This window comes from Grammomys surdaster, unplaced genomic scaffold (assembly GCF_004785775.1).
Source record: "Grammomys surdaster isolate TR1022 unplaced genomic scaffold, NIH_TR_1.0 126086, whole genome shotgun sequence".
NCBI lineage: Eukaryota > Metazoa > Chordata > Mammalia > Rodentia > Muridae > Grammomys > Grammomys surdaster.
Window position 1 is genome coordinate 5108203 of NW_021620894.1, and position 14587 is coordinate 5122789.

The 14587-nt window shown below is 44.6% G+C and overlaps 1 protein-coding gene across 2 annotated transcripts in view; it reads right to left on the reverse strand.

Moving 5' to 3' along the window:
• Positions 1–14587, reverse strand: part of Tecta (tectorin alpha) — a 71240-nt gene that overhangs the window by 18032 nt on the left and 38621 nt on the right. For both annotated transcript variants that reach the window (XM_028755820.1, XM_028755821.1), the window contains exons 12-14: positions 11034–11595; positions 4254–4453; positions 163–546 (exon numbers count right to left, since the gene is read on the reverse strand). In XM_028755820.1, the coding sequence (XP_028611653.1) occupies positions 163–546; positions 4254–4453; positions 11034–11595 (1146 nt within the window). The remainder of the gene's footprint in view (positions 1–162; positions 547–4253; positions 4454–11033; positions 11596–14587) is intronic.

Consider the following 14587-nt stretch of genomic DNA (forward strand, 5'->3'; position numbering starts at 1 on the left):
TACACCCACAGAAGCTTCATGCTTCAATTCTCTGACACAATTCTCTAAGCAAGCCCTTATTATTCTTCAACTCGATTATTTGGGATAAACGATGAACAGCCAGCTACCACACCCCGGGCTTCCCTTGGCTCGTTTTGTAAGAATCAAAACCCGGTTTGTCACCTTGACAGTGTTCCGATCATTGATGAGAATCTGTTCTTCGTTAATGTAGAAATAGACCGGTGAGATGATAGTGAGGTTGGGTGAGGACCACTTGTCGAAGTTGATGATGAGCTGGAAGGAGATGTCTGGCAGTTTCTGGCAGATGGTTGAGAGCACGAAGGCGCAGTTGGCGGGGAAGCGCAGGAAGGCACCGTCAAACGTGCGGAAGACGCCACCCCCTGCCGCTAGGCAGTAGGAGGTCTTGGTGCTGAAGCAGCCGCGCACCCCGCTGCGCAGGGCGCACTCCTCATCTGACTTGCACTGGCGTGGGTCGCACTGGATCAGGTTGCGCCTGAAACAGCGGCAGCGCCGCGTGCAGTCCCCATTCCAGAAAAGCTGCTTGGGCTGGAAGAGAGGTGTCATTCGCGTTAAACTGTGAACACAGACTGCAGTCAATGTTGGAGACCCCCAAGCGCAGCCTAGCCTCCCGCGGCTAGGCTTAGCACCCGAGATCGGAGAGAGGCTGCCTTCATTCAAACCCTCATCCCGTTGATGCAATTCGGAGGCCAAATAACACCCAATTTAGACTTTATTGGTCTCAATCAAGGACTCTGGAATCTTTACGGCTGCGCTTGCTGAAACTAATCAGAGCCTACCTGAATGTGCAGCTCGCTGTTGGAACTGGGGGAAGAAGAAAAATACCTTGTAGATTTTAGGCCCGAGAATCAGGCTTCTAAAAAACATAGGCCCCACTTTAGGATGAAATTTAAATTCACTTGGGAATGAGAAGCCAGTGCTTTAAATCTGAACCAGTCGAAAGAAAATGATAATCAACTCGCATGATCAATCATTTCATTTCCCAATACGTGCCCTTCCAAGCATGTCCCTCCAGTCGACTTCTGATTTACTTCTATTGCAAGCCCCCCCCCTCTCTCTCTCTGTGTGTGTGTGTGTGTGTGTGTGTGTGTGTGTGTGTGTGTGTGTGTGATAAAGGAAAGCTCTGGGGTCAGGCCACTCATAAGTCAGTCCCAGCCCTCAGCCTTCTTCAGAAGATGATACAAAAGTGTTAAAATGCCTATAGCACTGTGTCTCCTTAACAGGAAGCGACCGTTATTTTGTATTCTTCCCTAGATGGGCAACAATGTATAGACACAGTTCTACTCTGAAGAGTTTATCTTCTTAACCTTGTAGTTGCTCTACATTGGGAACATTGAGAAACACTCATCATGGCCGTCCATGTGAGGACCACAATAAGAAGACAGCAAGAGATACGGGCACACTGTGCCATCAGCGTGAGCATCGCTTGTCCGAAGGGCCAAGTTTAGATTTGGGAGTTTTTTTTCGACTTAGGAATAATTGCACATATGTGATGAGATAGATATCTTGGGAATAGGACCCAGGTCCAAACATGAAATTCATTTATGTCTCATACATTCATTCCACCCTCAGCCTGATAATTTAATGCAATATTTTACACATCTGTGTCAAAGTTTCATAGTGCGATTTTTTTTTTTTGACTTAATAACATCAGGTCAGTGCTCAAAGGGTTTTCTATTCTGCAGCCTTTTGGATTTCAGATTTTTCGGTTAGAGATGTGTAAGTTATATCAATTTATCAGGCAGTCTTATCCAGAAAAGATGTTTTAAGATACACGAAGGGGCCTCTGATTCTGTCTGGCCACTGTTTTCTGTTTAACCACAGATTTAACAATACCCTCATATTGACTGATGGTGACTCAGATTCAAGGGTGAACAGAGGGCAAGCTCTTCTGAGCCAGATGTCATTCATCCTCAGAGTGAAGACATCAGAAGCCAGGTCCTTGCTCCTTCTAGATCTGTAATATCACTCCAGGTCCCAGCAGCCTCACGAACTGACTTCATTTCTCTTATCAGATTTATACAATAATTGAGTGGTTGGTCTGGCCTCTGTTTGATAAGAACACAGACATTACATTGGCGGGAAGGGAAAAAAATAAGCTGGTTTGTGGATATGATCAGGGGGTAAATAACCCATCCGCTTGATTGTGAAGCCAGCGTCAAAGGGAAGCGTCTGGCCCCATGCTGCTTTCTTTACCTTAATTAGACATGACAACGACAGCTGGGTGATTACCCTCCATGCTAATGACTAGATGTGTTCTCTCTTCATTTCCAAGGAAATCTGCTGTATAAACAAAGCCTCGGAGCTTGTTTGAATTGAGGCAAATGGATGTGGAGTATTTGTTCTGTGACTTTGCCACTTCCCAGATATAAGCTGTTGTCAAAACCCACTGACTTTCTGATGAAAGTCAGATAATAATGCTTTTTGGTACTAATAGCTGTGGAGGGTTGTTATGAGCCTTTCTGGAGGATTCCAAGTGTTCTTATATGCACCATTTCATTAAGATGTCTGGATGGTTTTTTGTTTTTTTTTTAACAAAATGTTTCTCAAGAGCATAAGAACCACCACCATAACAACAGGAACCACTAGTCATTGAAGGACTGGGTACCAGGTACCAGGCTGAGCAATTAGCATAGGACATTCAAATGACTCCCACTGAGAAGCCACTTTTAGCCACAGTTCATTCATAGGGAAGCAGAAGGTCAGAGAAATGACACAGTCTGTTCAATGTCACTCCTCCAACAGCGAGAGAGCTAGGGCCAAGCTCAAGTCCTGTTCCTTCCGGCCACACGGACACTTAGGATCCCTGTGGAGGGCTATAGGACACAGCTGAGAGATGCGTGAAGGCCATGGCCAGACTAGGGGCAGAGTTTAGCAGTGTGCTCTTTGAATCTGGAGCCTGGTTATAATGGCCCCCAGCTGAGGAGAACACAGAAATGATTTTCTTCCACGTGTTTTGCCTCTTCCTTCCTAATGATCTTCCTAAGGGTTATCGTGGGCCCCAGCCCTTCTGAGAAGCCCTCTTGTTCGTTCTATTATTCTGTCTTTCCGTTATAACCTCCAAATGTCTTTTCCAATGAAAATGAAATTGAGCCTCATGCCTACATTTCTATTCTTTTATTTATTTCCCAAATAAAGGCAGCTCAGTCGATCTCAAATGAGTCAATGCATCTTTACGGAAAGGAGACATTATTTATTTTTGCCTAGTTGAGTTCCAGTTCAGACACTTCAATTAGATTTCTGGCAAGCGCTCCCACCTTCATTTAAAATTGATCTGCACGGCAGGCTATCATTTTTCACTTGTTGATATGCTATTTTGTAATTGTTTGCTTCTTTAAAGTGTAATTTTTTGCTTCTCTCCTGAATAGGTATTTTTAAGTCCCCGAAGTCAGGGAACACACTTCCTCAGCCTCCTCCACCGTGCTACTTGCATAGTGGCTTACACACAACCAATGCCCTGTATTTGGGGATTAACTGGAGCACATTTAAATGAAGATTAGGCTTGAGGTAGGATGAGTGGCTGAAGACCTTCTCATCAAGGTTTCTTAGTTTGGTGTTACGACACGTTGAATATTACAGGCTTAGTGACATGCTTCCTAGGGTGTTCAAGAACCTGGATTCTATCCCTAGCACTGCCTCTTCCCCAAATTTAAAGAGCAACATGATTTATCAAGCCAATATGTCTTCTTGGGGAGTGTGGGGGAGGGGCCCCTTCATCAGCACCCTGCCCAGACCCGGGGGAGAAGCAAAGGGTGAGATGAAGCCCAGAGGTTAGCACTCAGGGCCTTTCTAGGAATGATATCAGAATGACAAACGGCACACGGGTGGGAGCTTCAATAGCCAGAGAGGGAAGGCCACGCCTCCCAGCCTCCAGCCCCATATTTTCTGCTTAAAACCATCCTTAACGGAGACAGCTACAAATGTCAGATTCACAGCCACTGTATTTCCAAACTAGCGTCCCATCAGAAGCTTTCAGGCCAAGATTTACAGGGAGGCAGTTCAAAGAAGGGCCTAGAGAAAGGAGTGAGAGGAGGCCTCGCTCATGCAGAGGAGGTGGGAGCCTGAGGTCTGGTGGAGATTCCAAATCCTCAGAACACTAATTCTGGTCTCAGCTTCAGCTCACATTCATCATCACACAGCAAGAGGGAGACCTGGGCAGTTCTGGCTGTCCCCCCCACCCACGGAGAGAAGCCAGTCTAGTGTGGAGGAAGAGGCCAGCCGCCTCCTGTACCCACCTCGTAGTATTTGCCATCCGAGTAGCAGCCGCAGTTGTGGGGCAAGATGCAGCTCTTGCCGTTGAGGACGTAGCCCGCGTCACACTGGCAGCCCTCTACACAGTAGTGATTACAGTCACTCTTCAAGCGGATGGCGGCACAGCGGGGCTGGCAGACGCTCACGCAGCTCTCATAGTGGCTGTTGGGGGGGCAGGTGACCGCTGCAACAGAAGGGACTAGTCAAGTCACAAGGAGCCCTTAAATGACTTTCTCCCAGCCTATCTTGGGGAGGTCGAAGGCATGGGGTGTGGGAAGAGGTATGGGGCTGGCCATTTGCCCTTGCCCATACTCTCTGCTTGTGAAAAGCCTCTGCCTAATTCCTTATTGCTGGTGTGTGCAGAGGGAAGGGGCTGAAATCTCATGTTACCTTTGCCCTCTCTCTAGTGTTGGCTTTTTGCAACCTCTACTGCCTCCCACTGTGAAAACCCACTGGCCACGGGAAATCCCAACTTGGGCTAGACAAGGCGTGCACACCAGCCCAGCCTCTCGGGCTTCAGTCGTATCAATACTTTTCTGCACACTATGCTTACCCAAACTTCTCCATTCTTTCTGTCCTACTTAGAGAATCTTAAGATAGTGCCCTCTTCCTATTACCAAATGCCACTCACCCTCCCCTTCAAACCCCTGTAGAACCTTTAGTCTAAACCAGCGGTTTATCAGCAAGGGACCCCTGAGCCACATCTCTGAAAATGTATGTGTGTGTGTGCGCAGGCAACTTGGCCTGAATCAGTATGTTCGATGTCCTGAGATGCATCTAAAACTGTGTCTACAGAAGGCAGGTAAAGTATTGGTGAATACTGTTGCGTTCTGGTATGAAATACAGACAGATTATTTAGGCTCCGAACCCCAGCTTCTTTGTGTACAGTATGCAGATACCAACAGCACAGGGATTTGCATGCTTAGAAGAGCTCTGGGCACATAGTGTTCAGTAAGTATTAGCCAACCATTAAAGCGAGTCTTGTTTGAGAGTTTTGTAGCAGCTGCTTTCTTAATCACTGCATACTAAATGCACGACAACCATTCACGTGGACATGTCTCTACAATATATGGAAGGTTTGGGGGGGTTATCTTTCATCAAGCGGTAAATAAGAATTTTAATACATGAGTCTGTTTATAGAAGCACTACCGCAGTGTGTTATATATATATATTTTAAAGTCTAGTTCAAAAGATAACGCCCTCGGGTCATAGAAAATACAAATGGCCTGCCTGCAACAACTAACGAATTCCAGTGGATCCTTGCACAAATTGTCTATGCTCATAGACCCTTGTGGGCGCACCTTAGCCACAGGTTTGCTTTTTCACCTACATGTGAGCGTAGTCTACAAACCTGGCCATACAATGCTTTTTCATGACAATGTTTCTTCCATTCAGTCTTGAATTATCGTCTTTATACCACTTCACGGAGTGTGTCTTTTGTATGAGTATCATGGTATATATATATATTTCTTCTCATACATTAGGCCACAGAATAACTTCTTAGAAGTGGAATTTTTAAGCCAAAGGATAAGTACACCTCCCACTATCACCACCACCACCACCACTATCACCATCATCACCACCACCATCACTACTGCCACTTCTACCACTACTGCAGTGCTGGCGTTCCAACCCAAGCCTCACTCTGCCAGCCACTGAGCTATGCTTCCGGCCCCTTAAGTCTTTGGCAGATCCCACTGAGCTGCCCTGTATGTGAAGAGGTTGCTCCAAGGAACATTGGTCTCCGGAGGTTTTGATGATGACAACCCGAGATTCCTGACTTCTGCCATGTGGAGATGTAGAAATTTTATGAGGTCAAATTTGTCTAGTTTTCCTTAATAGCTTTGAGTGTGTGATTGGGGGACAGGCAGCAAACTCCTTTGTTTCATTAATAGTACTTTTATAGTTCAATTTAAAAACCATTTCATCTTTATTCAGCCTGGATCTTATTTTGTACCGGAAATGAGGGAAAGACTAAACTCTTATTCTTTTCCCCAGAGAATTTTTCTAACATCTCTTCACTATTTATTACAGAAATCTTCCTTTTCCTCACATTATTTGAGACCAGGTTTACTACTTACTGGTTTCTAACGATTAAGATTTATGGTTTGCAACCTTCCTAATTCTGTGACCCTTTAATACAGTTCCTCATGTTGTGGTGACCGCGAAACCATAAAATTATTTTGTTGCAACTTCATAACTGTAATTTTGCTGCTGTTATGAATCATAATGTCAGTGCCTGATACGCAGGACATCTAATATGGGACCCCGGGGGTTGTGACCCACAGATTAAGAACCACTGGGTTAGACGGTCATGTTTTTTTGCTGACATGTTCATCTTTCAGCAGGAGCCCTTCCTATCATTGTGTTACGTTCTTGTCAACTCATGCTAGTTAACTTGTTCCTGCGAGACTAGTAATACTGAGTATTAGTTAATCGATTAACACATGCAAAATTAATACTAGTAATATAGAGTGTTAATAGTAAAATATAGTCATTTTCATATCTGGGAAGACACCCATTTCTCTTTCTTCATATTTAAGACTTTGGATTCTTCTCTGGCAACGAAACGGCACTGATAACATGGTAGGTGATCAATAGACACCCGGTGGTCAAAATTTAAAATTTTTACATTTTAAATACTGATTTATTCCTTCTCCCTCCCTCTAAATTTTCCAGCCTCTGAGAGCTGGACAATGATAACTGCTCATGTGTATTGTGGTCAAGAACATGGCTCTGGTTGAGGCCAGTAGATGTATTTAAATCTGTGCCTGTGTGGACTGCAGGGCACACAGATCCCCTGAAAAGCAATGGAATGGAGTGGACAAGCCCTCTGGAGTCAAACTGACCTGGCTATGAACCCTGGCTCTGCCATTAGCTGGCAGGGTCACCTTGTACAGGTTCCTTAGGCGCTCACTTTCTCCTTTATAAAATGGGAGTGATACTCAGCTCTCTTCCCAGGAGAAGTTTGTAACCTTCCCAATGAGATCGTTTGTAAGCTGCTAGTTCATCCCTTCCTTTTCTTCCCTTCCCTCCCCTCCTCTTCCTTTTTCTCCCCTCCCCTCCCTTCTCCTCCCCTCCCTTCCTCTCACCTTCTTTCCTTTCCTTTCCTTTCCTTTCCTTTCCTTTCCTTTCCTTTCCTTTCCTTTCCTTTCCTTTCCTTTCCTTTCCTTTCCTTTCCTTTCCTTCCCTTTCCTTTCCTTGAGTAACAAAGTACTTGGGGTTTCCCTGGTTTTGATATCACTGATAATAGGAATAGTTGTTGTAGCAATTCATTTTTAAAAATTAATCAACAGGAATTTGTTGGATTTGCAGGGAAATAAGTAAAACAAATCCTTAGTTACTAAAATCTGATAGAAGGGAAATCCAAAACAATGATGCTAAATCAATTTTGGATTGATCATCGGCCGCCAAGCGCTTAGAGATGGGTCAGAGAGACAGTAGTTCTTGATGCTCGGTAGGGTAACTCTCTCTCTACACACTTCCCACTTCCCCAAACTGTCCTCTGTATGGACACCACCTCCTTCTCAGTTCCCCCTCAAGTCTACATGTCACATCTGTAGGCAGGGCCTACGATCTGTGCCTTTGACCATGTTCTCAACATCTCCTGATCCGTATCCCTCATGGAGCGACTAAACTTAGCACGACAGCCTCGGCTGATGGGATTTTAGGCAGGATTAGTAATTAAGACAATTTATCTCTCGTTTTCCCTCCAAGGCCATTTGTTCAACATGGGTAAGAGAGGTTTTCGGTGCATTTACAAATAAGGTAATTGAGTAATAAATTATCCCATTGATAAGAACAGTCAATATTGTTGAGAAAAATTGGCTGGCATTCTACCTTGTTACCAATAAAGCACATGTTGAATGGGCAATTTGGTTTAACCCCCTTTAACCCCTGAAAGTACCATTCTTATACCTAACACATGAAGGCTAAATTGGTTTAACTTTAGAGGAGTGATGGCTCCAACTTCCCAGATATCAAAGTTACCTAAGATACAAAGGACCTCATCAGGCCAGGCTTTCCTTTGAATGTCTCAAATGGGAAAGCTAAGCCACCCACAGCCACGCCTTGTCCCCTACCCTGCCCTATGCCATCTTCAGAATATGCTCGTTCTCTTGTTTTAGTTTCTTCCTTATTATCCATGACCTACCCTGTCTTTTAGATCTTTATGTTTTTTCAGAATGCTGAAGCAGGAAACTTTAAGCCACTCAGCATTGGGAAACCATTCTCAGTCACCTGTTGCCTGTCATATGTCAACTTGTGAGAAACTGGGGGCAGCTGGAATCCAAGGCTGAGGTGGAGGCAGGCACACTTGAATCTCAGTGTCATGAATATAAGTCTCCATGCCTAGGCTAACCCATGTGCACAGGACACAACCAGTGCTTTGACAGAACTTTGAAGAAGGAGGAGGACCAGTTTACTGGTAAGGACAGGAAGAAATGAGAAACCATCATATCTTTTATCACTAGTCAAGCAAGTTCCATCACAGAGTGACTTTGTCCTTAGATAGGGGTTGGGGGGGGGCATAGGTCTCCTTAACTTAATTCTTTTTCCTTCCCATGAGTGACACAAGCTGATGCTCATTAGTTGGGGGAGAGTTCTTGTTGTTGTCAGCTCCTTTAAGGCACTCCCTTGTTTGTCACAGCTAGACATGATGGCATTTGTCATTCATTATACCTGTCTGTCCCCTAAGCCCCCTGCCCATCCCATTTCAGCCCATCCCAGAGCATTGGAGCCAATAAGCAAGGGGAAGCGGGGAGAGCTTCCTTTGACAGACCTCCCTCAAGAAGAACCAGGCTCGGCTCCCCTCCCAATTACACTTTCTGATCCTGTGCCAAGAGCCCGGTTTTCTGATTCAGAGAAGTCAAACCCACCAGTCTCACTGCACTGAATCTAGTAAATCCCCAGGAGACCTAGACATTGTTCTAGTCCCAGACTTTTAATAGGGGAGTGTGTGTGCGTGCGTGTGTGTGTGTGTGTGTGTGTGTGTGTGTGTGCGCGCGCGCGCGCACACATATATATAGCTATAGCTATAGCTATACCTATACCTATATATATATATATTTGAAGACACTAGAGACTGACTTTTTCTGGACAGTGATCCAAAGACACCATGTCCCCTACCTTCCTTGTTCAAGAACTGAACTTGGGTGATATAGTCTTGGACTTTTTCCACTCCTTCCTCTGCCCACCCCAGTTTCCATGAATCCAAGGGCTGTATGTGGAATGCAGACCAACTAACTGATCATTAAACTACAACAGCTCTGCACCCAAATCTCCCCTTTCCAAGATGAAAATGAGAGTTTGTTCTTTGTGGATCCCGCCATACCCCTTATTTAAAGCTCTGAGCATCCAGCATTAATTTGTAGCAATTTTGTACAATCAGACCTTTCATACAAAGAAATGTGCTATAGTTAATGAGGCTGGGGTAGGAAAATAGGCCATGACAGGTTAACTAAAGACTCACAGTGATTTATTTCACCACCAACTTTTTCCTATGTGCGCATGCTGAATGCAGCCAAACGCTCTAGCTAAATTTCCTGTGGTCCACTAGTGCAGTACACGTGTGTTGGGGCAAGAGTCAAATCCTGACCTTGCCTTTGAGATTGTCTAACTTTACTCAAGTTACTTAATTCCTTTAAGCTTCCGTTTTTCCTTGTCTAATAGGGCTATTGTAGAGAAGTAATGAAAAGTGCCGACAGGGTATCGTAGCAGTGGGTTTAACCACGGCAAACCATTAATATAATAGCACCACTAACATGTATTGTGTGCTAGGATTCCAACGACCTAATCTGATCCTTCTAGTGTTTCTGTACATAAATGGTTCAGGCATGACTATGGCTGCTCCTCAGAGAAGAAGCTGAGTACCAGGAAGGGGAAGTGAGTTAGTTCAAAGTTATCCTGATCCTTAATGACCAAGCTGAGGCTTGAATCCATGAACTGAACTCCCTTTTCTAGTGCTTTTAATATTCTGCCATGTTCTGCAGTCACATAGACTAATATATGATATGTATATTATATGTATATCATATGTATATCATGTGTATATGTATACTATATGTATATTATATGTATATATAATATTATATATTATAACATGTAATTATAATATATATGTATATATATGTATATATATATATATATATATATATATATATATATATATATATATAACCCATGAGGTTCTAGAGCAGTGTTTCTCAACCTGTGGGTTTCGACCCCTTTGTGGGTTGAATGACCCTTTCACAGGGGTCACATATCAGATATCCTGCATATCAGATATTTACATTATAATTCACAACAGTAGCAAAATTATAGTTACGAAGTAGCAACAAAAATAATTTTCTGGCTGGAGAAGTCACCACAACAGGAGGAACCATATAAAAGGGTCGCAGCTTTAGGAAGGTTGAGAACCACTGACCCTGTTAGTCCCTGGCCAGCAATTTATTGTGAATTTGGAATTCAAATGAGGCATATGATATTCTGTGCTTTAGATATGTGGTCTCATTCCATTCTCCAGGATAACCCATCAAATCCGTGGTGTTGAGCCCTCTCTACAAAGAAAGAAAGGAGACTATAAAGTTGCACCTTCTATTTCAGGTAGCGGGGCTGAGTTCCGAAGTCCCGCTGTACTGAAAGTCCTGAAAGTACTGAAGTCCATCTTTCCAGTGTGCCCTCACTTCTATGGAGTTGGAGGACCGGCCTCCCACACCAATCAGAAACAAGGGGGAACAAGAAAGAGAGATAGAAGGAGGACTCACAGCACGACGTGTAGTTCCTCCAGCCGGTCACTGCGATCCCTTGAGTCTGGCAAGTGCTGGCATAGTTTTGTAACCAGCTGCAGGCTGTCTGCACTGCACCCCCATCGATACAGGAGTCAAACAGGCAGTTTTTGTAGAAGAAGGTGGGGTTGACTTTGCTGTGACATTTGGCAAACCCAGCATTCTGGTTGGGGATCAGGCTGCACAGCTGCTGTACTTTGGAGAAACCTTCGACTTTGGCACAGGATGGGCAGCGGTCCCCACAGCCTACCTGGCAGAAGGTGTCCCTCTTCACCCAGCTCTGCCCAAACTCATTGATACTCAGTGCAGGCAACCCCATGGGCATCTCCAGGTCATCATCAGGGTCACCATTGTAGCGTCCACAGAGGCCATAGGTGCTGTTCTGCATGCTCCGGGGAACGGTGATAGACAGGAAGGTTTTCCAGTCATACACAACCTTCAGGCCAAAGTCAGTCTCCACGACCACGTGAAAGCCAAAGGAAAAGATGTTTATCCTCCCCTGTCCCAACTTCAAGGGCAGGTACAACCGTTCATTGTTGACCTGTAAGAGACAAAGAGAAAAGCCCAGTTGCCCTAAACATTTCTCAGTCCTCCTAGTTATTAGTCTCCTGAAGGACACATCCCACATGGAGCTTGCCCAGGTACAACATGAGCCTTGTGTGTGACACCGTTTTGTGCCAGTCAACTCATATTATTAGGATTCAGACAGACTTAAATGACTATCCTTTGTACACAAATATACCTATTTATTTCAGTGCCTTCTGTTTATACAGTGTTATTATTTTCCCCCAGGAGTTCAAATTGTTTTCTCTAAGGTAACGGGAGGATAATAAAAATTCAATTAACATTGAGAATAAAATACCCAAACCTAGAACTCCTATGTTTCTATTTCTAGCTCTACTGTGGATTTATTTTAGGCAATCTCCAATTTATTAATTCCATTCGAATTTTTTTTTTGAGGATGACTTCACTCTGTTGGTTCCTCTGCCTGGCTGGCCACTCAGCACCCATCAGTATCTCTCTCATCCTAAGGCTGTGCTCCCATGATACCTCTCTCATAGAGCAAGATTTTCTGAGCCTAAGACCATGGCCAATGTGATGACTTCCTCACCGGACGAGCTATATCTCTAATTCTCTTATATTCTTCTCTATTGGGTCAAGATCAAACATGTGCACACTGCCAAGTGTCCATGACAGCCTGCCTCGAGTGACAACCCGTTACAGGTGCTTTTATCTCACTTGCAAGATCATAAGCAACCGAAGGGCAGGAATCATTATGTCTACCGTCTCTTCAGGACCTCCGATGTGCTCTACAGTTTAGTTTCCCAAATGAACCAAGCACACCAGCCCAGTCTCCTTGTCTCCTATTCTCCTTGATTAAGTATGGAAGGTCTTTTCCTTGTCCCAACAAGGACTCTCATCCCCAGTCACTGTGGCTGTGGGTACAGCGATAACTCAGATGACCTTGGTCCATGCAAGGGAAAACTCTGGCTAATGAATGACCCACATTGGTGACCAGCTCCATGATGTAGGTCATGTTCAGAGTATCCAGCATCCGAGGATCTAAAGCCAGTCTTTATCTCTTCCCCTAGGCTTTCCCTGGCTTTCTTAAGAAGTCACATCGTGGGGCTTGCTTCTAAGAAACCTATAAGATACCAAAGGGCATCCTCCCTTAAGGCCCTTTCTCTAGGTCAATTTTCTCTCCTCAACACTCAGCTCATCTTCCTCTGCTTCTATGCATGTTTGCTGAGGCAGAATCCATTCATCTCACAGACATTAGTGTGGTAACTATTGTGTACCAAGCATAGTGCTAGGCTGGTGAAAGGGACGGGCACTTTTCTCTGACATATAACAAGGCAACGACTTGAATAGATCCTTTAACCAGATCACTGGTAAAAACAATGATACAGGTACAGAGATGCCTCAGACTCAGCCTAGGGACAGAATCAGTAGGGTCTACAGATGACAATACTCACACAGAGTCTTAAAGGATGCTTTGGGTGGGTGAGAAAAGTGGGGATGAGAGTGAAGATAAGGGAACTCCAAGCAAAGAGCATTCCCCAAGCAAAAGCCCAGACAAGGTAGAGGATCTTAGTTGTAACGAAAGATGATTGCCCATAAGTGCCAATTGATTGTCAAGTGCATCTTTGGGAGTGGAGGATGAATCTGAGGACAGAGAAGCTGGAAGGACTGCAGTCAAGGATGTCTTGCTGTCAGTGTCAAGTAGGCAAAGAAACTGTGCCAGAAAGGCTGACTCATGACAATCAGGCTTTGGGCGAGGGGAAGTTATCTAAGATGTTGACAGGAGAATTCAAATGGAATCATGAGATCAGAAGTCAGATTACAAAATACACTGCACATAAAGGAACAGGTAAGAGATCCAGAGAGAAGACTCACAGAGGAGCTTTCCTAGGAAGAGAGAAGGGATGGGAGAGAGATTGAGGAGGACCGGGCTTTGGTCTAGAGTAAGCATGTTTGTGGGTAGGAGAGAAAGTGTAGAAAGTGAAGGCTGGAGACATAGGAGAAAGGGAAGAGGGCAGACAGGGGTTAGGGACATCCATAGGGACAAAGAGAAGAAGCCGTCTGCATCTAGGCTGGGGGAGAATGAAAGGTAAGTCATTAAGAGGCAGAATTTAAGCAGGGCAGGAGGAAGCTCTTTTTTTCCCAACAGGAATCCTAAAGGTAGAAGTAGGTCGGCCACGTGCAAACGGATGCCAGCCCAGCAGGTCACCAGGGAGGTAGAGTTCACAGGAGGTCAGGCTCACCCTAAAGGCTCACAGTCTTGGCTGACAAGTGCAACTTGCCCTTTCTTGCAATCTGGGTTCTTTACTACATGATGTCACACAGGAGACACCACCCAGCAAGGCAAAGTCATGGGATTAAACCTTGTGCATGTCACCGCCAAAGAGAACCTTGAAAGAAAGCACACCTCCCTCCGACTCTGACCAGCTCAGACCTCGCCATCTCCGTTGTCTCGTGAGTGCTCGCTCTGTCATAGTCCACTGCCCTGACTCTCTCTGGGAATGGGGAGTAGAGAATGGGGACCCCAGGGAGATGGAGTCGGAAGGGAAGCAGGAGGTTGATATTGCAAGAGTCTGATGGAGGAAGAGAAGGATACATCAGAGGATGAGAAGATGTCACAGACATGGCTGTAGAGGAGTGTACACACATAACTACCTTGGAGTCTAAAGGCAAGTGGATCTATCACCCTTGAAGTTACCAACATCCAGCGTGTCTCAGACCCTTTCTGTAATATATTGACATTCTATTTCCGTAAAACCTACACACATTGTCCATGTTCAACCACATGTGCCCCAGGATAGCTGCGAATAGTGCCCAATACATCATAAATTTATACGAAACATTGTAAGTTTTTTGGTTGTTGCTGCTTGCTTGTGTAAATGTGTGTGTATGTGTGTGTGTGTTGTGTGTATATGTGTGTGTTTGTATGTATGTGTGTATATGTATATATATATCATATGTGTATGTATATATATGTGTGTATGTGTATATGTGTACATATATGTCATGTG